The 22,178-nt window shown below is 32.8% G+C and overlaps 1 protein-coding gene across 2 annotated transcripts in view; it reads right to left on the bottom strand.

Moving 5' to 3' along the window:
* Positions 1-465: 465 nt before the first annotated feature.
* The window catches only part of Edil3 (EGF like repeats and discoidin domains 3), a 411,883-nt gene continuing 390,170 nt past the window's right edge, over positions 466-22,178 (bottom strand). For both annotated transcript variants that reach the window (XM_074077145.1, XM_074077144.1), the window contains 2 exons: positions 21,767-21,922; positions 466-3,304 (listed from right to left, as the gene is read on the bottom strand). In XM_074077145.1, the coding sequence (XP_073933246.1) occupies positions 3,155-3,304; positions 21,767-21,922 (306 nt within the window). In that variant the 3' untranslated portion in view covers positions 466-3,154. The remainder of the gene's footprint in view (positions 3,305-21,766; positions 21,923-22,178) is intronic.

Genomic DNA, 22,178 nt, shown 5'->3' with positions numbered 1-22,178 from the left:
TCAGAAATGGTTTATAAAAAAGCCAAATATTATTATTTACTTTAAGCAATAGCTGAAATTAGATTGGGGATGTATTACTGCTTACTGTGGATGACTCATTTCGTTATATTCCTGGACACCATGAACGGAATAAATAATAAAATAATAACCAAATCTTCTGATTAGCTATGAATGAACAAATCAATCTTGGAAACTACCACTTTAAAAATAATGAGGCAAAACATGATTAGATTATTAATATTTAGTAAAACTTCTATGACTAAAGAGCGTATGAGGGATGTATACATTTTAGAAAGTATATTTTTGGTCATATCAATATATATTTGAAGAAAATCATAATTTCTATTTTTATCTATTTAATAGTGCTGTATAAATAAAATAAACAAAGCATGTAGTCAAGAGTAGTGGGCATTCGCAATTTGTGTATTCTTACAAATGTGTTTAATTACAACTGCTCCAAAAGTATCACAGATTTTCAAAAGTTTATTTTAAGTTTGAAGACTAGACAAGGTCATACAGATTTTTCAACATCCTTCATGATTTAATTATATATACAAAGAAAAAAATTGGAATATTACACAGTTTGAAAGTTTGCAAAAGTAATGTGTGTACTGGTTAATTCTGCACTAACTGACACATCAGACGCCAGCATTCAATATTTTATTTCATAATTTGTTGACTAGCAAAGATACAATCATTAATACTCCATATCCTCAAAATTCATACCTATCTTTATGAAGGTATTTGGAAAGAGAAAGTCAACCTTAAAATTGGAGTTTGTGATCATGACAAATGGATAAAATGGAAATGTTTAAAATTTTAGCTCTATAAGTTGTACAATTAACATATGATAGTTAATATACTGAAGACTAGGTGATTCTTCTGTTTTCTGTTTGAGATTTTGTTTCACTGAGAATTAAGATAAAATGAGTTTGTTTCACTTTGTTGTCACTGGTGTAAGTGACACAAAGCTACATCATGATAATTACCAATATTTCCATATGGGGGGATCCTTTTGCCAACAAATAGATAACCCACAGACATGCTATGTTAGAAAGAGCACATTATGCTTTTGTTAACTTTCTAAAAGGCAATAAATGTGATTTTTAACAAATTCCCTTGGGAAATATTTTTTAAACAGCTGTAAATGGAAAAATATTGGAAAAAAATCACATGCATGAAGCCATGAATAATTTTGAAAAAGTAAATCTTCACAAAGTATTACTCATAATTTAAAAAAATTCTTAAGAATAAAGAATGTGCAAAGAAAAATGTGGAAATTTGGTAGGACATTAAATTCTCAAAGGACTGAGCATTATGGGCTATAGTTAGGGTATGGATTTCTTTGGAACTAAGTAATTACTTATAACATGACATTAAAATTTAGGTACTTGCAATATTTTACAATCTTAATTTTAAAGTTATCTAAATAAGATAATATTGAGGCTATAGTAAAAGGTTTTGAAAGATGTTGGAATCTGAGTCCCATTTCAGATATTTAAAATTAATTATTTCATATTAAGAACTGGAAGCAGAAAGCATGTGGATATGGAACCAATGTGTGACTATGCAGGTCCCTTCGGTCAATAAATTTGCTCTTATTAAAATGTCAGTGTGATTGACTTTCTCTTTAAATTCTTCACTATGATTGAAGATCACTCCATATATACATCATCAAGAAATGCTGTTAATGTATGGACAGACAGGACAGTAACAGTCTAGTGGCTTTTGTTATGTAGCACAAACATTAAAGAAAAAAACCTTAGCATTTTTGTGCAGGGTCTTACCATTTCATATGCATACCATCCTTTCTTTTTCTAGGACCATTCATTTAAAACTTCTATAATTCTGAGTCTAAGCCTTATAAAACAAATACTTGAGGACATTTATGGAGGCAGTGTGAGCTTTAATTTGAGAGACATGTCAATGAAGGCTCCAATATCAATAACACATTGTTATGATAATTCCTTATTTTTTCAGGACTTTTAAAGAAAAATAAATAGAAATCAATTTTCATCTTGAAATTGGTTTATGAATTTGTCATTAGAAACACTTGGCTTCCTACAAATAACTATATAATGTGCTTTCTTGGGAAATCACAACCAGTTTCAAATATCAATAAAATTTGCATTTCACAGAAAACATGGAGATGGACAAAGAAACCATGAGTATGCTTGGCCAGCTATGCAGTACTATGTTAATATTTATTTGTTAATTTTTTAATACACAAAGAATGATTTTATTATTTCAAAGAAAATAGGTCTATATAAATACCATCAAAATGAAGATTTACATGTAGAGAGGCATGATATTTTTAATTTTTTTCAGCAAAATGGTAGTACTGGATTCTTCATAAAAGAAGTATTTGCAAATTGCATAATTATAGCTTCCTTAAAAATAAAATTTGAGATTGAATTTACTGATATTAAATGTAGATCAATTTGCTAATATTCAATCATTTCCATGCATATAAATAAACACAACACTTCCTTGAGGCAACTAATAGGAGAAAATTCAATTGAAAAATGTATTGACTTACTCATGCAATCTACAAATTAAAGAACATACAGACTTGAACCAAAAGGAAAAAAAAGTTGCACAATGTCTGAGCAGAAATAATGAAAGTGAAAAAATGTGAATTATATTAATTAGTACTGCATATTACAGTCTACTTCAAAATTATGTTATAGATGCTGACAGTGTTAGGTAGGCACAGGAAAACAAGATAATGTAGATTCATTACAGAAAAACACTTATTGCTAACATTGTAATTTTTTTCTAAGAATTAGTTGTGTATTGAATGTAAAAGCTCTATCAACTCTTACTTGATAACTATGTGTTTATCTTTCCTATAAAAAGAAGGCTACTTGCTTTCCTTAATATATTTCAACCAATGTAAATAATTCAGAAAACAATGAGAAAAGTAATTCACAGTTAATGTGATGTTACTTAAGAGAGTTAACACAAAAATAAAATTAAATCATTGAAAAGGCAGGCTTAGACCTCCTTAAAAAGACAGTGGCCTACCATAATTTGAACACTTTTTCATGAAAAAAGAAACCCCATTCATTTTCCTACAGATTTCACACAGTTCATTCCATGGAGATGCTTTCAGGGAAACTAAGAAGAGCAGCTGTAGGATGTGGAGTTCTTCTCATTCCTCCTCTGTGCAACCCAGCAGCTCTGACCGCAGTGTGATCCTCCCATACCAGGACCAAGGAAGGATTCTTATGTGTCGTGCATAGATGGGAGGGTCAATGACATTTTTTCTGTGGGTGTCATTGTCAAAATTTCCCTGGAAAACCTAATAAAGAAGAGCAAAGAATATCAGTTAAATTGCTTTTTTTCCTCTGGAATTATTTTTATTTTTTAAATTGGAATAGGTTTTCCAAATGTAGGATTTAATAATTGCTCATCTTTTTTTTGTTGTTGTTGCTGAAAATATACTGCAGCTCCTTTTAGAGGATTATTTCAAATTAAACTATCAATGTTTAATTTTAAATGTCATAATCCTTGACTTATAATATTATGATAGTTTTCATTGTATGACTGTTCCCCTTCTTTCTTTTGCTAAAAAGCTTTTTTTAGCTTTTTCTCTAGAGGAGATCTTTAGAACAACTTTGATGAGTGTCTGCTTCAGAAAAAAATCAAAACACTGGGATCATGATAGGAATGACAATAAATTATAAATTACTTAGGGAGAAACTGAAGTATTTTTAATATTTAGTCTCGGCATAAAGATTTTTACTATTTTCCCCCATAGACCTTAAAAACATTTCTTATTAATTCCTAAATATTTCATATTTACATTTTTTGTTGATCTAAACTAAGATAGTGAAAATCTCTTCAACATTTGACCTTCTTCAGATATCTTATAATTGAAAGATAAATTTATTCTCCTTTGAGATTACAACATGACTATATAGCCAAGGGGAAAAACTGAAAATTAAATTCCCCAATTTAAAAACAGAAGAGAGAAATTCCATCATCCTGTAAGAGAGTACTCAACCCGTATCTTGGAACATTCTGCAATTAATGGGAATGCTTTGAATATGGCCTTTTAGAATAAGTTGGTTCAGTATTACATTGTCACAAAATATCCCCTAGAAAGAAAAATATACTCTCCTCCAAAAGATTAGGTTGTGTGGCACTGATTAAGAGAAGCAATGGAGAAAATAAGGTAGTCTTTCTGCTGGTTCTATGGGAAGGTTATTTGCCATTGAGGACAAACGCCAAGTGCTGTCCCCATCTGGTGGGAGAATAATTTTTTTAATTTGAAAGAAACTGTATATCAAAGCCTTTTTAAAATCAATGTTTGCTGACAAAAAAATACTGAGTTGTGCTATATCTAGAATCCATCATCCTAGCATATCTAAAATTTGTATTCATTTAATAAGATTTTTATCCCCAGCAATGCTCTGGCCGGCACTGACCAAACAAGGACTCCTTTCTGGATTGAGATGCATTACTAAGTAACAGTATCCTTGTTAGCAGAGGCTCACATGTTCAGGACACACCAGGTAAACACCAAAATCTTGAGAGATGTTGTCATTGCAACAGCAGAAAACAAGGGTACATGCTCTGGCTTTCTGACATTTTCTCTGACATATGATATTGGATTCAAGTGCTTCATTGAGATCCTGTCATGATTTAATATAGAATTTGAAATCCAATTTTGCAGCCCAACTAAAGAACTTGATGTATACCTTTGCAATAGTAAAATTTACATCCATTAATTTTCATTGCAAGATCCATAGCAATTCAAAGTAGAATATTATACTGCCTCTTAGAAAGGAAATACAGGAAAAAACAATTTTCTTTTAAGTCTTTATTCCAGCAAAGGTTTCAATAAGGAACTATCAGCCACAATGAATTAAATGATTAATTATATCTTTGATGGAGAATACATGTGGGGAATACATTGCTCTGAAATTGAATATAGCTATAAAATTTTTGATGAAAAATGTGAATATTATATTTGATGCCCATGCAAAAAAATAAATAAAGTTTCATGAAACAGGATAATTTAGAATGTCAAAGTGCTCACAGAAATACAGCCAAGATCTGTATTTGAAATCATTTAAAATATGGTCTAAAAGTACAGAAAATCTAGCTTTAGTTCTAGAAGTCTCTCAGTACTGACAGCACAGAAGACAAAGCTTGTACTTGCTGAGAGGACATCTTGTACTTGCTGTGTAAACCTGTGCCTTACATGATCTTTGCTTGTCTCTAGCACAACAAAGGCTGATTAAGCATGCTATTTCAGTGTTTTACATGGCAAAGGAAGGCAAACAGTATTTCTGGCTAACTTTATAAAATCTGCATGATTTCTAGAAATATGTTTTTCATGTGTCCACTTCTATTGAATCTAAGTCTGAAAGGGCATGGCAAATATTAAATCTCTACAAAGAAGGGAAACAGTTTATATGAGAAAGGTACAATGTGATTTACAATTTTTTGGAAAAAGTTTGCACAAGTTTCAGTTTGTGGAGGAGGCTAACAAACTGAAGACAAGTTTGCTGATATATTCAAACTTGGCAATGCTTGGAAGTCTCTCAGGCATTCCCTAATAGAATGGGCCTCAAGAAAAAGGTATTCAAAACTCTTTGGAGAGGCTTCCAACCTAAGAGAAGATAAGAGACAGAAAAATGCAACCACTTCAACATGGATAAGATTTTGGATTTTGTTTTCTATTGTCTATTCTCTTGCAATGCTAGTTAAAATTCAAATTGGATTCTAGTGGGATTCAAATAGCAACACATACAGAATGTCAGATAAAATATAAAAATGAAATGTTGCTTCCACCAACACACATATATACATACCACACACATACATATTAGGGTGAAAATTGTCATTCTTTTTTAGGGACTAAAGTCTCTTCAGACTATTGTAGGTGTCAGTAACAGTAGGCTGCCAAGGAGAAAAGCAAGATCATCCTTTATGGCACAGAACACAGTGAGAGAGATGTGGCACATATTAGGTCTATTATTTTGGCTGAGACGGTGTCATGTAACTTAGACTGGCCAAGAACAGGCACTCTGCTTACCTTTGTCTCCAGAGTGCTAGGATTTACAGGTGTATAACAACACGCTTGGCATTGTATTGTATCTCTTTTGGTACTTATAGACTTGGACTGTAAATATGAAAGAATCCATAAAGGGATTTTTTTGTACATGCTATTTCTTTAGAAAATCATCTGGTTCATGAAGATATACTTCTTTCTACTTGCTCTAAACTAGTTTAACTCATTAAAAGTTTTAAACAGATTTCCATTGTTCTAACATTTTGGAATTTATACTCACATTGTCCAAATAGTCAGTGGTTCTAAGAGTTATTATATAGCCTTCCTGAACTATTCAAGGTTAAAGGGTCAGTACTTTAGTGAGCTCTCAAGTGACCATCGCTTCATTCCTATAATGTTTTAGATCTCCCCTTTCTAGATTGCAATATTTCTCTTCTAATTTGTGGAGACTAGAACCAATATGAGATACCAGATATTGCGTAAATAGAAGGGTTGAATTGATTCACCTCTACCTGACCTCTTTACTACTTCCCGGTCACTTTCCCATAGTGACCTCTGTCATTTTAAGGTTACTGTATTAGCTCCTCTGCAGTGGGAACATCAAACACTTTCAAGTTTTGGGTTTCCTGCCTTTCCCTATTCCTCCTGTATGTGCCCTCCCCTTAGTGTGTGACCCATGTCTAATAATATTACTGCATTTGTTTTAGATCTAAAGTCCGCATATGAGGGAGAACATGTAATTTTTGGTCTTCTGAACCTGGCTAACTTCACTTAAGATGATGTTCTCCAGTTCCATCCATTTACTTGCAAATGATAAGATTTCATTCTTCTTCATGGCTGAGTAAAACTCCACTGTGTATAAATACCACATTGAAAATCTGATTTTTGTGGGTAATCTGAAGATTAGATGCTTTATAGTTTAGGTTCAGAATCATAAAATTAAATTTGATAAATTAATACCAACATTGCTTTAATTTTGAGGGAGGGGCTGTCAAAAATTTAATTAAATTTAACTTAATTAAATTATTAATTAATTTAATTTAATTAACTTTAATTAAATTATTGAATTTAAGTGACTTAAAATCTTATGAAAATTTTCACAGTGTTGGTATGTACCAATGAGGTTAAACATAGTATTTTTTCATTTAAACATTACTTAATAGAGGGATTTCATTGTTTCTAATTGTATCACTAGGTTATCAGTAATATTTTAGTCTAACCTACAGTTTTACTTATTTTCTACATGGCTGTATATTGGAGTATTTCAAAACTCAAAAAATACTTAAAAACAAAATAAGCATTGTGTTAAAATGTATTATCAGTTAATTTTTTTTCTATAAATAGTATAAATACATATAGCATTTAAAAAATTTAGAGCTTTATGAAACTTCTGCTAGTGACTGGGTATAAAAAGTTTAGAATCAAATTTTAATTCTTTTAACAAACATAAGCTCCAACTATTATTCAGGAAATTCAATTTTCTAAGAGAATTTACCAATGTTCTGAAACTATTTCATGACTGAATGGCTGATATATCATTCTTGATGGTTTTCTCCACAATCAGTTCCACTAAACCAATGAACCTCTGTAGTACAATTAGTCTAAATATGAGTATATTCTTTCAAATATAACACAGAAATAAGAAACTACTTTGCAGGTAAATTCCAATACACTAGGAAATGTTTCTTGGAAAATAGGGCATCTTCTAACAGAGTCAGAAAAAAAGAGAGGAGGAAAGGAACAAAAATTAAAAGAAAAATGAGGCCTTTGTTGGAGAATTAGAATGTGCTAACAAGAGTCTGTACAGATGATCAATCTGCAGAAAAATGAGCTGAGGGATCAGGGATCAGTCTACTCTATAGAATATCCCAACAATGCTACAACAAAGGTCCTCAATGACAGGAACAAAGAGGACTGCCACAAAGTATTATATTCCAAAGCATCCTGAGTAGAATGACTGCCCTTCAAAGATGCAAGAGAAGTAAGGCAATTGCTAACTAAAACAAACTACAGCAGGTAAATATTGCCGTCTATAAGTCAACGGGAAAAAAGTTAACTAAAATGTACACATAAGACTTTCTTTACAGTCACACAGATAGTGACAAATTCACACGTTCCAATTTGTGAAAATATGCACATAGTCTTCAGATAGCAGATCAAGTGAACAATGCCTTGTTTTGGCACTAACACTGGCTGTAATGCATTGGATAATCGTATCTTTCTATCTTCCAAGGCAGTGATCATCTTGTTTTCTTTGCAGGTAAGATATACAAAGATACATTTTTGTCTGGAATCTGTTCGTGTCTGCTATCTTGAAGCAAATTGCTGACTAAAGAACCTTTTCTCCACAGAATGTCTCTTCTGCAGAGTTTAGGATTATGAAAGTGAATATAAGACACATGCCATTCCGGTGATGAGTCCATATATTTTTGTCAAATATGGATGCATAGTAAAAGATTAATCTTAGCTAAAGAGAGGTCTGACTTCCTTCACTTCTGTAAGGTAATCTCTAAGTCCTTGAAAAGTCCTATCTCAGTGCTTTGAGCTACAGCAAAAAGATGACACTAGCATTGTGATTTAAGGTGGGAACTTGGGGCCAACCTTAGGCACTGGAGAGCTATGGGGTAAGTTCAGGCATTGCATAGTCAATCATGTCTCTATGACTGAGCTTCAGTTAAAAATTCTGAACACCAAAGTTCAGGCAAGCTTCCTGGTTGGCAATACTTCTGCATCATTGCTGAGATACTTTAGCACTATCCAAGGCTCCACTTAGAACAACTAAAGGCTCATGCTTGGAACTCCAGTGAACCCTGTCCCATGTGCCTCTTCATTTGGCTGTCATAAACTTTGTATTATCATAAACTGTAACTGTGAGAATAATATTTTAAAACATTTTTGTAGGTGCTTCTGGTGAACCAAATCTGAAAATGGTCTTGGGGACCTATAAATCTGTGATTGATCTCAGCAGTGGGTGTGGATTTGGAGAATCTTAAACTTTTAAGTTAGTGATGTTGAAGGGCTATAGGTTCCAGGGAGGAATTTTTGATATATGTAACATTAAAAGTTGGAAAAGGGACTCAGCCATCTGAAAGCATTGTGTCTAAAGCTTCCCCACATCATGGGCCAGCCTTGGTGGTTATTTACACTTCAAAAGTAATGGCAAAATTACTCTTTTTAATTTTTTGAATAAATCTTGACATAGCAATTCAAAATAAATGAAATTCATTTGTTTTTGCTCCTGGATATACAATCTACACCCTCTACTCTTAGCATCTACTTTATATTTCTTGTTCTTGTTTTTAATTTCTGGATGTTGTTTGTCATCATGAATGTGAACCTAATAAATGTGTCAGGGGAGCAGTGTTTTTTTTTATGTATTTCAGTAGCAAGCCAATTCAACATCTCTATTCTCTTATATTCTTTAATATCATTTCTGCAACGGCTTATAAAGTCTTTGAAGAGTAACACTTTGGTTATCTACTGAGAATTAATTTAAAATTCCCTGAGAAATTGCAGTCAAATTTTCTGGAAGCTGTAGATAGATAGATAAATTCTGCACCATAATTCATATTGGTTACCAAATTTTATGTGTTCTTTTTAAAATGATGTTTTGTTTCATAAGTCTCTTAAAATTTTAATTTGGGTTGCTTCAGAGATTTGTTTGCCTCTCAAGCTTTCTCAATGAAATTATATGAGGTTTTCAAATTGCCTATCCAAAGATTTAGCTTCAGAGGTTCAATCATGGAATATTTTGCTTGAAGGAGAAAATGAAATAAAAAACATGGTGACAAGTTCTACAGTCTTCCAATAGTGCAAGTGTTATCTTACACTACTAAAATAAATATGTGAATTCTCTGAGAAAATTATTTTCACTCCCATTCTTGCTCTCAAGCAACTTCTTGTGGCTCTAAAGTTTGTTATCTATTGTAATTGTGTAAAAATTAGATTTTTAATGTCATTCCATTCTACATTTCACTGAACTGATCTGGCTCTGCTTCATGCTTCTACTACATATAAATCTCTGATTATGTTGCAAGAATGTTTTTACTAAGCACACATTTGATGTTCACTTAGAATTCTTGCAGCGTTTTTTCACTCTACTATTTTCTGTGAGATTTTTTTCCCTAAAATGCACCTTATAAAAAGCTCCAATAATAATTGATAAAAATAATTGCAAAATTCTTTCTGTTTCTTCAACCCCACATTTCTGGCCCTTTATTGTTTTGCAAATTGCCATACATTCTCCTTAGGTTTCATGTTATTAATATGAAACCTGGTTGGCTGGTATTTAATTCTTGATTAAGAAAGAGAGCTTTGTAATAGCTTTCTGAAATTCCTACTTTATTAGATCCTCTGGAGTTGAGACAGCTGGAAAAGAAAAGGAAATAGCACATCTGTATGAGTATTTCTGAGAACTTCTAGCCTCTGGACTTTTGTAGAAGGACTCAGCTCACCCCTAAATGTGTAATATTATAGAATCCAATTCTACCCAGTAATATTGACCTCTCTTACTGGCAAACTGACATGGGTGACATTTATGATTCCATAGTCCACTGTGAGAAAGACAATTTCATCTAGGAATTACTAAAATCCAGCTCTGGCAAAAGGAACTGGGGACAACTTCATCCTTTCTTGAACAAATAACTTTTTTCCCTTCCTTCTTTTCTATTTATTTATTTTGTTGTTTTCTGACTAGAGTCTTGTTGTATATTCCAGGTTGACTTTAAACTCATGATCCTCCTGCCTCAGTCTCCTTTGTGCTGAGATTGTTTGCCTGCACCACCAATCCTGGTCAGGTAACTTTTTAAAAAGAGCCCCATTAAGAAGTTCATATTACCTTTTGTTATCAGGTCTTGACCCTAGGAAAAAACTCAGAGAAAAATTAAGGTGAAATATGTTAACTCTCTTGACAGCTATCTTCCCTCTCCCAAACTCACTGGTATTTTGAATACTCAGTCTAAAAATCCACTAGGTAGGACACACCACAATATTTAACTTCATTTATGGTAAAAAGCTCTTTAAGTAACAAGAATCTCCTAGGAAATATATCACATAGTATGATTGCCTATAAAGATTTATGAAACATAAAATATGCCATTCTACACTGTGGCTATATATTTAAACTATCTGCCTTCTAGCACTCAAGATTTTGACTATCATAAGAAATATTCCTACCCTAAAAAAAGAGAATTGGAAAACAATCTGCTTTTCAAAGATATCTCAAGGAGATAATACCAGAGGTAGTCAGAAATGAAGAATATCTAATGTTTTTTCTTTTTAGTTTTACATCAAAAATGTAGAAAAGCTTCTTTTCTTTGCAACTACAGAGCAACGTGCCTCTCTGTCGAAGCTCAAAACTCATCTCTTTGAATCTCCTCTTAAAGCACACCAGATATTTTCTGTTTCATCAGCACAATTTGTAGCCCAGTTCTGCCCCTTCACAGAAGATACATAAATGATATGGCAGCATAGAAATTGCTATCTTTGATAATTCTCATCCAACATTAGGAAACTTTTCCTCACTCCAATTTTCTTGAAGGGTTTCACTCTACCATGCTCATAAGTGACTTAATACAGAGCTGTATGTACAAATACAGATGCAAGTTTCCTCACTCCAATTTTCTTGAAGGGTTCCACTCTACCATGCTCATAAGTGACTTAATACAGAGCTATATGTACGAATACAGATGCAATTTAGGCATTCAGCCATGTGTCTTCTAAGCCAAAGTGGTGTTGAGGAGAAAAGAGTAACAAGGAGTCAGAACATGTGATCCTGCAGCTGGTGGCAAAGTGGAACCCAGCGCTGCAGCAGGGTCTGCAGGTAGGTGATATGTGCATTTGCCTCAGCACAGAAGGACAATATTCTCCCTCTTTCTGAGCACTCTCAGTAAAACATGTGGTATGGCTAGAAAATGGAGGAAATCTTTAGCAGAGACAAAGTTGTAAGATTAAATATTTAAGATATAGCTATTCCTAAAGAATTCATTGTTTTTCTGACTCAATTAGGTAATCTGTACTTGTATTTTCTAAATCTGGGAATCCTAAACAAATAACCGAGGGAATTCTGGTCCTAAGCTGAGCAGAAACAATGTCTACTTCAGTCTGAACTGAATCTGAGAACATTTTTTCTTAATGCATTGAGGGTATGTTGATTATTAAATAATACTTGATCTCAGAATGGAAAAGTCAACTTTGCTATTGCTAACAGACAAGAGAGTACTACCAAAAGAAAGAAATCAAAGTTCAATTTTTTCACAAAATTGTATTATTCAAAGTTACATTATTTTCTTACACTTATGAAGAATTACTATCAACTATTAAATATTTCATTTATCTGTATAAAATTAATTATTAGTTTTTTGGAAATCAAGAAATTAGCTCTATGTTTAGTCTTTTGGGTCTTGTTTTCTGCTCTCAGCTGCAAGAAAACTTGGAGGAATGACCCTTTGTTCAGGTATAGTCACTGGGCTCACCTTTTTATTTTAAGTAATTCTTAATCATTTTTTGTATCAAATTACACCAGAAGCTTTATGATGATAAGAAATGTGTTGCTTCTAAAAAAAGCTACAAAATGCTAAATACACGGGTGTTTGTTCCAGGAGTACTCTACTTATTGACACATTTTCTCTCTGAGCTTCAAAAAACTATGGAAATAATATGAAAATCACTGCCAAATGGGTCATTTTATAGGGCATGGCAGATTTAGGAGTGTTTATATATAGTTTCTCATAAACATGGATATATAACAAATATCTCTTACTGTTTTCTGGGGAGGTTTAAAGTATGAAAAAACTGAAAAGAGTAAAACATTAATGAAGTCACTCTGAACATGTTAAAGAAAAGATTTAGTTGCTTGACATAATGCAGCTAAAACTGGCACATGTGCTATATATAGCTAATATCTTTGAGTATTTTTACCCTTAAAATATAATATACAGTCAAAATGTTAAAGGTTTCCTGATTATTTTGTAATGAAAAAGGTTCATGTTTTGCAACATTCTGTCTGTATTTTAGGTACTGTGTTACTATGCATTGTTTTTCTCCATAAACTTGTTGCTAGTCATCTTTCATGGCACTGGTGGTGGAATGCTATCTGTGACTAAATAAGTTGTAGCACCAGGGTCACTCCAACCCACCACAAAATTTATGGATTTTGTGCCTGATGCTTTTTCTACCACCTGATGGTCTTTTGATAGTATTATCTTCATCTGGTTTTGGTTTTTGATGAAGGTTTAAAAAACCCAAATCCCGCCAAAAATTCAATGTCCACATTAACTATAGATTTTACATTGTTATTTTCAATTTTAAAGAATGTGAGGTAGTGTACAAATGCTTTTCTTAGAAACTTTGAAATCAGTCTTTGAAGGACAACTTGCTTTCCACTAATGTCTCCAATTAAGTGGAGTAAATAATTAAAATTAATGAGTGCCTTATGACAAAACGTCTTCTTGTTTATTCTGTTGCTAATCTGTCACCTCCATTGTATTTTGTCTCCACTTTCATTCTATAACTGCAAACACATTAGGTACCACTAACCCTCTTTTTCCTTAACTCTGTCCCATAGCCACATTTCCTGTTCTTGTCACCCATTCATATTCTTATGCCTTGTTTTTTTTTTTTTATCCTAGATTCAAAAACAAACATCTTTGGGTAGGTAGACCACTTGGAGTTCCTATTAAATATCACATGGGAACATAGCATTGTAGATCCAGTTCTATTCAGTTTTAGACTCACATCCAGTCTTTTGCTTCATTTCTGACCCAACTAATCCCTGCTTTAGAATTGATTCTGATGAGTTGGTCCCTGTCATGTTCTTTGTGCAACCTAACAACTTGGCCATATGCTGCTTTCTAATTTAAAATTTGTTTAGCTAAGTTGTCTTTTCTAAATTTATTAAGCATATTTAGTTATGAAAACCATTTTCCCTTTGTTAAATCACTTCTTCTATATTTACACATTTCCCATGAGATATGGTCCTCTTGGTCCTAGCCTTAGCAAAATTTATAGGTATTCTATTCTATTTTTGGTAAAAGGATGAGTTAAAAAAAACTATGTAGAGAATTCCACAGTTACCTTGAATTTAATTGCTGCTGTATGTAGTCTAATGAACTAAGTGTTTTTTACCCACCTCTTCTAAATTTATATGCTGAAATCCTAACTCCCAAGATGATAGTACTAGGAAATGGAGCTTTTGGGAGGCAATTCAGTCATGAAGGCAGAGCACTCATGAGTGGGATAGTTCCTTACAAAGGAACCCACAGAGAGCTTGTTTTCTCCTTTTCTTCCATGAAAAGACACAGTGCAAAGTGCACCTTCACCAGACACAACTGGTTAGTATCTTGATCTCCCCAGGTTCTAAAACTATGAGATATAAATTTCTGATTTTTTATAAACTAGCCAGATTATCTTCTTATAGTCGCCCAGACTAACAAATACAAGATTATTGAAATAACCGAATTTCTTTATATGTTTTCACTAAATATTTTGTCTCTGCCTATTATCAATCTTCATTCAGTCTTGATGAACACATTTATCCTCAAGACCACTCTTTAAAAACATCAATTCTATGTTATCTTTATTGCACTAAACACAGGGCCATGATGTTAGCTATTATCTTCCTCTATCCCACTCCTGTAGAAAGCTGTTTGACAGGACTTAAAATTAAGAAGCATGAGCTCATTGCTAAAGTTTAAACTCTAGCAAAAGAAAAGCATACTCATGTAGAAGTCCTAGGCTTTAAAATTCAGTGAGACTCACATTTATGTGAATATAGACAATTCTGCATTCTTCACCCCTGCCCATAGTGTAGTCAGGCTTATACTGTCGAATTATGACAAGGAATAAAGCAGATAAACTTCTAAACAGTAGATACCAGATGGTATTTATTTAACTAATGATATCCTTATTTTTAGATAAGGCTGAAACTGTATCATTCTCTCCTTAACTTTAATTTCAATTATGTCACTCAACAAACACCTAAGTAAAATGGTATCAGTCACATAGGGCACAATCACTTGTGAATGTTTTGTAGGAAGTCATTCAGTTCTTGAAATATTTCTTCAGAAAAGCAGCTTCTTCTCTTTCCCATTCTGTCTTTTTTGAAAACAGTAACAGGAGGATTCTAAGTGGATGAATCTAATGGTCTCCATGATCCTGCCATCCTGAAATGCATGGCTGCTCCCCCTTGAAAGGATAATCCACTTGCATACATTTTCCCCTGTAAGCAACCTACTCCCTGATTGCCACTGTGTATTTCACTTTATTTTACTTTTATTTATTTATTTATAATTTTTTATTGTTTTGCTGAGTGGGGGTACACTGTGGCATTTATAAAAGTTCTTACAATGTATCAAATATGATACTCTTATATTCACCCCCTCCTCTGTTCTCCTTTATTCCCCCCCTTCTCCCCTCCCATTCCTGGAACAGTTTCAACAGGTGTCATTTTTACATTTACACACATGTGTACACAGTACTTGCAACATATTCACCCTCCTACACCCTTTCCTACCACCTCCCTCCTCTCTCTGGTACCATCTCTCCCCTCCAAGCAGGACCTGTTCTCCAATTTTGTACAGGAAAAAAGAAAACAATGACATTTTTGCTTGCTTGAGATAAAGGTAGCTAGCCACCCAGGGAGTTTCCTGTAGTATTTCCACATACAGATGTACTATATTGAAGGGATCATTTAGATTCCACATTCTCACCCTGATCAAATTTCAAAAGACCCACATGGCTATTGATTATTCAGTTGACCTCTGTCTTACCAGAATCTGGACTTCGGGAGCTTTAAACATTCAAGTTTAAGTTTAGCTCCTTGAATGTGCCAGTTTAAGCAGAAGTGGCAGGATGCTCTTTGGCATCTGTAATTGCTGTTTTATTTGAGTATATCCTTCAGTACAAATTATGATGGCTTTATTAATGAGAATTATTTATATTGCCAATTCTATTTTTCATACCAATGTTGAGAAAGGGAAGAAGGTTGAGAAGGACCAAGGACTTTTTTCTTTTGTTGGAGAGTCATGGGCTTTTATGAAACTGCCATAATCAATATGCTACTCCGCCTCCCCAGCCTTATTTTTTCAGATAATGCAGTTGATAGGTTATTTTGATTCTGTAAAAAATGCTGATGAAATCAAAGTGTTTTGCACCTTTCCTGAGCTCGGCAATCACATTCTTCTAAAACATGACTGAGTGAATGTAAATATCACCTCCTTCTAGGGGCTTTCCCACCTAATCTTTACTCCTAATTAAATCTATTTTCAATTGAAAATTTGTTTAATGCTAATGTGTTTACTTTCAGTTGCTTATAAGGGAATTGAAAAACTTATCAAAATCTTAACTATTTTTGGAGACAGTGATTCTTACTGACTTCTACCAGCTAGTTAGAGCCCAAGCAATGTCTTGACGAATTATAATACTACCATTCCGATGAGAAAAATACAAAATTATATTTAATTCAAAACTTTTAATTTTGATTTGGTTTCAGTTGGAATCATCTTTGCCACACTTGCTCATTATGAACATTAGCTGGAGCTTCTGTAAACATGGAGACTCCTAGCTCACGTTCAGAGAAACTGAGGCAGGGAAGGGCCTAGACATCTGTATTTTTCAGTAGGTGCTTTCTATGAATACATCAAATCATTTTGTGTCTGATCTACTGAATTACAAAGTTCACCAAGATGAATTCACCAATTTCTCAATAAGTGTATGTGACTTATCTTTAAGAACCCAGAAAGTCTTATTGGAAATAGGGTTTTTAAATTTTCTTTTATGAAAATCTGGGTAAAGTTTCATTCTTTTTAAATTATGCTTTAAAAAAAACCCTGGTTATTTCAGGGAGGAAGGTGAAATAAAATATTACAAGCTTCCTTATTTTTCAATGAAGAAAACTTTTGTAGTAGAAATTCAGGTTTATTTGAACACCATGTATTATGACTAATATACTGGATGAGAAAACATATTTTTCACTTTTAATTTTCCATATGTGTACTCTTCCTTAAATTTATTATTGTTTTACTTTGGTTCAGAGCTAAAAAACATTAAATACTGACAGTGTCTGTCAAGTTTTGCAATTTTCCTGCTAAGAACAACTAAAAGTTAAAAGAGTTCCAAGAGTATAAAACACATGTTACTTTCATAAGAGCAAGGGAACATTTGATTTTCAAATAAAAAATGTAGCTGAATCCGTGTTGTAAAGAAATCTAAAAGTCAGTGTTAGAAAATGTTGTATACTGGAAAGAGAAATATGAGAATGTATAGACAGTGTCATTGCAGGCTCAGTCACACAAGATTTCATGTGTAATTTTGTTTAAAAACAGAATATTAAAGCAAATTACTGTCTTGTGGATTCTATGGGAAGGTAGTCAGAAGCTGGCATCTCACTAAGGAGACCAAGATATCTGTTTTTCTTTGGTTGACTTGGCATGTATGCATGCACAGGCGTGCAAATGTGTTCATGTGTGTATTCAGACACTCATACGTACACATATCATTTTTCTTTGCCATTTATTTCCTGTTCTGACTAATGAAAAACAGAAAGGGCATTCACATGTTTTTAGAATTTAATTTATGCCACTTATTTAAAACTTACAAATTGCTATTATTCAGAGGTTATTTTCCTGAAGTAATCTTGTGTGTGGATCTATACTAGGCTTCCATACCCATACCCTCTAAATCTATTAAAGCAAATAGTCAATAAAATCAAAAGGCACAAAAAATAGGTAGAAACCTTCACTTGTAATAATTTCCATTTGAAATTTCCATACACAAAACATCTCACAGAACTACATTTTGCCCTGGAACATTTAATTAATTTATAATATTTATTTAGATGGAGGCTTATAGCTGAATTTTACTTATAAATATTGAAGACTTTTCCCTTTATGGAAGGCAATCATGGAAAATAAGACAAAAACTCATGTCAAGAATCTATTGGAGATGGTTTAGTTAAACTCAGAATTATTAATTTGTAAGTTGTGCTGGCTTTTCTAATGATCAGAGCACATTTATGACATATATACATATATTTTAAAAATTCTAGGTAATTAAAGTAATAACAATGATAACAATGCAAAGCACAATATTTATTTTGATATCCATCTTTCTCTCTATATATATCTTAATCAATGTATATGTACATCTTATGTATATAATCTATTCTTCTAAGTGTTTAAAGAGCTTATGCAATACATATTCACATCACTTATTTTATTAAATTCCCTTCTATGTAGCATAGAGAGGCTTGATGCCCTGTAGCTCCTTCTACATAAGATAATTCTTTGTGGTATTATCGATTGTTGCATTTTTTATATATATAGTGTCATGGTGTTAGTTTCCTTCAATAATAAATAGGCATTTATACCTAATTAGTTATAGTATAAGCAAACTGGCTAGATTTAATTTTAAGATATGAGTTAAACAGGCTGAGTTTAGCCAAAGGTCATATGTTTATAATAATAAAATAGATTAATTTTTCAAAATAATTTGCATTGTATCGATAACAAGGTAACTCTTGTCCCCTTTGAGTCTTCTTGCTTATATTCTGTTCAGTGTGTGTCAATATATTTTTGCAGTTTTCTAAGTTGCCTAAGTAGGAGACTATTTCTTTACCACAGTACTTACCCTATTATAATAAGTATGGTTTCTTGCTGAATATGGTGGAACACAGCTGTAATCCCAGCATGTGGGAGGCTGAGGCAGGAGGATCATGAGTTCAAGGATGGTTTGGGATGCATATCAAGTCCCTATCTCAAAAATAATTTTTAAAAGATAATTATGGTTCCTTAGTACATGAGTTTATGTGATTATGGAGGTAAATTCCTGGGGTTATACATTCATTCAAAGGTATGTTTCCTAGGTTTAAAATGTACACTACCAATCCTAAAGCAATCACTAAAATAACAAAACATTGCAACCAATAAACCTACAAGGGAGATGAAATGGTATTATTAAAAATTCAATTAATCCAAAAAAGGCAAAGAAAAAAAGTCCAAAGAAAAAATCCAAAAGAGAGAAACAAAGATGTGACAAATAGTAAAGAAATATCAAGTTGATCAATTTAAATTTGATTAATTCAATACTTACATCAAATATAAATGGTTTAAATGCACAAGTTGAAAAGCAGATAGATTAAAGGTAGAGAATCCCAGCTCTATATTACACAGATAAAATATAAATATATTTTCAAATGTAGAGCACAAATAAGTTAAAAGGATAAAAAATATTTAGAGCCAAGGAAAACTGAAACACCTCTATTAATATCAAGTAGATTTTAGAGCAAAAAGTTACATGATAATGTGCTTGCTTAATCAAAATGACAATAAGGTCTTAATGGGGATCAAAATATATGACAAAAACAGTGATACAAGAGTAAGAAGAAATAGAGAGATCAATAATTATAGAGATTTCCACATTTTTCTCTCAATAATTGATAGTACAAATAGAAAATCAGTAAGGGTATTGAAAACTTGAACAATGCTATCAAGCAATTTAATAAACTTGAAAGAGAAAAACTTGCATTTTTCAGACTGAGATAATGGAATAAAATACATCAATAAGCATATGTGCACTCTATTAATAAAGGAAAAATTAAAAAATCACTATTTAATATAAATGGAGACAAAGTAGTATCTCAATATTTGAATGGTTTCACCATCTTTTTCATTACATTTCTATCCTAAATAGCCTATATAAGAATTTCACTATAATAGATGTACTCTTTTAATCAACGTTACACATGAACAATACATGAGAAATCTTATCAGTCCTAAAATTACAGTCCTAATTTACAAAGTTGATAAAACTTGCATCAGAATGCCTACTATAAAGGTGAAAGACAGGAACAGAAATACTTGTTTACAGTAAATTAGGACACACATTTGTTAAACATGAAGACAGCTTTACAGAACACCCAGTATTCATTCATAACATTGATTATTAAGCACACTACTATTTGATATTATTCACAGAAAGACTAAATCCTCCTACTAACTTGTGACATTGTAAGAATATACCAGCTTCTGAGACTTTAAAATAAAACATGTGAGTCCTGAGATGTACACATGGGTGTGTTCTGAGATGTTAACACGAGTGTATTCTGAGATGGTATAACTCAAGTAGATGTATTAGCTGAATCAGAGCCTAAAAATGTGTCTACTCTAAAATGAATTTTCTGTGAATGTAATTCAGACTGAAACAGTCACTCTATGCCCAGTATGCCTGGAGAGATTTGTAAATTCTCTGCCTGGAACACTTGAAGAAAGATGTTCTAATGAGATTTTTATTGGTTAATAATATAATAATGACAGGGAACAAAAAGGGTTGGATACCATGAAAAATTATTATAACTCAAAACACTTAACATATATGAAAAAGTTTGCTGTATTTTTTCCCAAATCCTTGAGCTAAGAGTTTCTGTTGATGTTTCAGAAGGCTAGAGTTTTTTTGTACAAAAACTGGAGCAATAAGTTAACTCAATGCCATTAGAACAATTGGGGCCATATTTGATGATTTGACTTGAATTAGGCATTGCTATAATCCCTGAGCACTTTCATACTGCAGGGTCTCATAGCAATTGTCACAGTCTAACAATTAAATGGGTACAATGTCCAAAATGGTAAGAACTAAAAAAAAAAGGGGAAATTGTATGCTTAGAATTGTGTGGTATGAGTTTGTATACAAATGTATTAAAACAGATTATTTCAAAGAAATGTATAACAAATTTATGAACTGAAATACAAATCAAGGGACCTGTTGGCAATGGCTCATGCCTGTAATCCTCGGTACTTAGTAGGCTGAGAACAGGGGGAGCATGTTTGGGCAAACAGTTCATGAGACTCCCATCTCTAAAAATACCCAGAGCAAAAAATGGACCAGAGGTTTGGCTCAAGCCATAGAGTGCCTGTTTTGCATGTGTAAAGCCCAGTCTCATAAAAAAATATAATCATGGAAATTGAGCAGAGAAATATGTTTTTAAATTAATCAATTAATTTATTTGGCAGTACTGAACTCAGGGCCTTGGAATTTACTAGGCAAGTGCTCTGCCATTTGAGCCATGCCTTCAGCCTTTTTGCTTTTAAGGTCATTAATTTTTAGGGAAGGACCCTGATTTTTGCATAGAGCGGGCCTGGACCATGACCTATCTACATACAATCTCCCATAGAGGTAGGACTACAGACGTGAGTCATTATGCCCAATATTTTTCTTGGACTGACCTTGAACTGTGATCCCCCAATCTTTGCCACCTGAATAGGTAGGATTTCAGCCATGAGCCACTATATCCTGCCCTCTTTTGTTTTGATGAACACTGCAAATTTATCTCTACTTCTAAAATTTCTATGAGTCAACATAATGAGGCAATATAAATATCTTTAAATAACTTTTGAACTATTTTTTCCAAATGAATGTTCTAACATGATGAATTTATTTTAATAATAAAACTAATGGTAGCATGTGTATGGGTATTTACATATGTATTATGAAAAATTTTGAAACTATATTAAGATTAAAAATATAAGATGAACTTTAAATAACTGTATTTGTATAAGTAGTGGCAGTTTTATCAGTAAATCAATTTTCTATAGACACTCTACTATAAACTTCTTTATGTTGTTCTTTAAAGTTTTTTTAAATATAATTTTTATCATTATCTGTATAAGTGCATAAACAGTTCATTAAGTCAGACTTGAATGGAATTTGACTTTCCACTTTTGGACTTTATAAACCATCTGGATGACTTACCTTATCTTTTCTTTGCTTTTCATCCTGGTATACAGTCCAGTGCTCTCCATCGTTGCTGTAGGCTAGTTTGTATGAACCAACAAATTGTACATGGCCAAAATCTTTAGCTCCTTGTGTGATGATGCCAGTCACTTTGGTAGGGACAAGAAGATCCACCTAACAAGAGAACAACACATAACTTCAATGCAATAATTGAATCTGTTGAAAATGTGGAAACCTCTTGAATTTAAGAGGGAAAAATTGCATATGTGAAACCCAAAACTTGTTTAGTTACTTATATTTTGAGACAGATGTTTCAGTCTATCATTGAACAATCATTTTGACCATTTTAAAGTAAAATGATGGTCACTTCAGTCCACTGATTTATTTTGCATTATACCAATTCATCTCTCTGGGCAAAGGGCTGACTGAG

This window comes from Castor canadensis, chromosome 6 (assembly GCF_047511655.1).
Source record: "Castor canadensis chromosome 6, mCasCan1.hap1v2, whole genome shotgun sequence".
Classification (NCBI taxonomy): Eukaryota; Metazoa; Chordata; class Mammalia; order Rodentia; family Castoridae; genus Castor; species Castor canadensis.
This window is presented reverse-complemented; position numbering and strand designations above follow the sequence as displayed.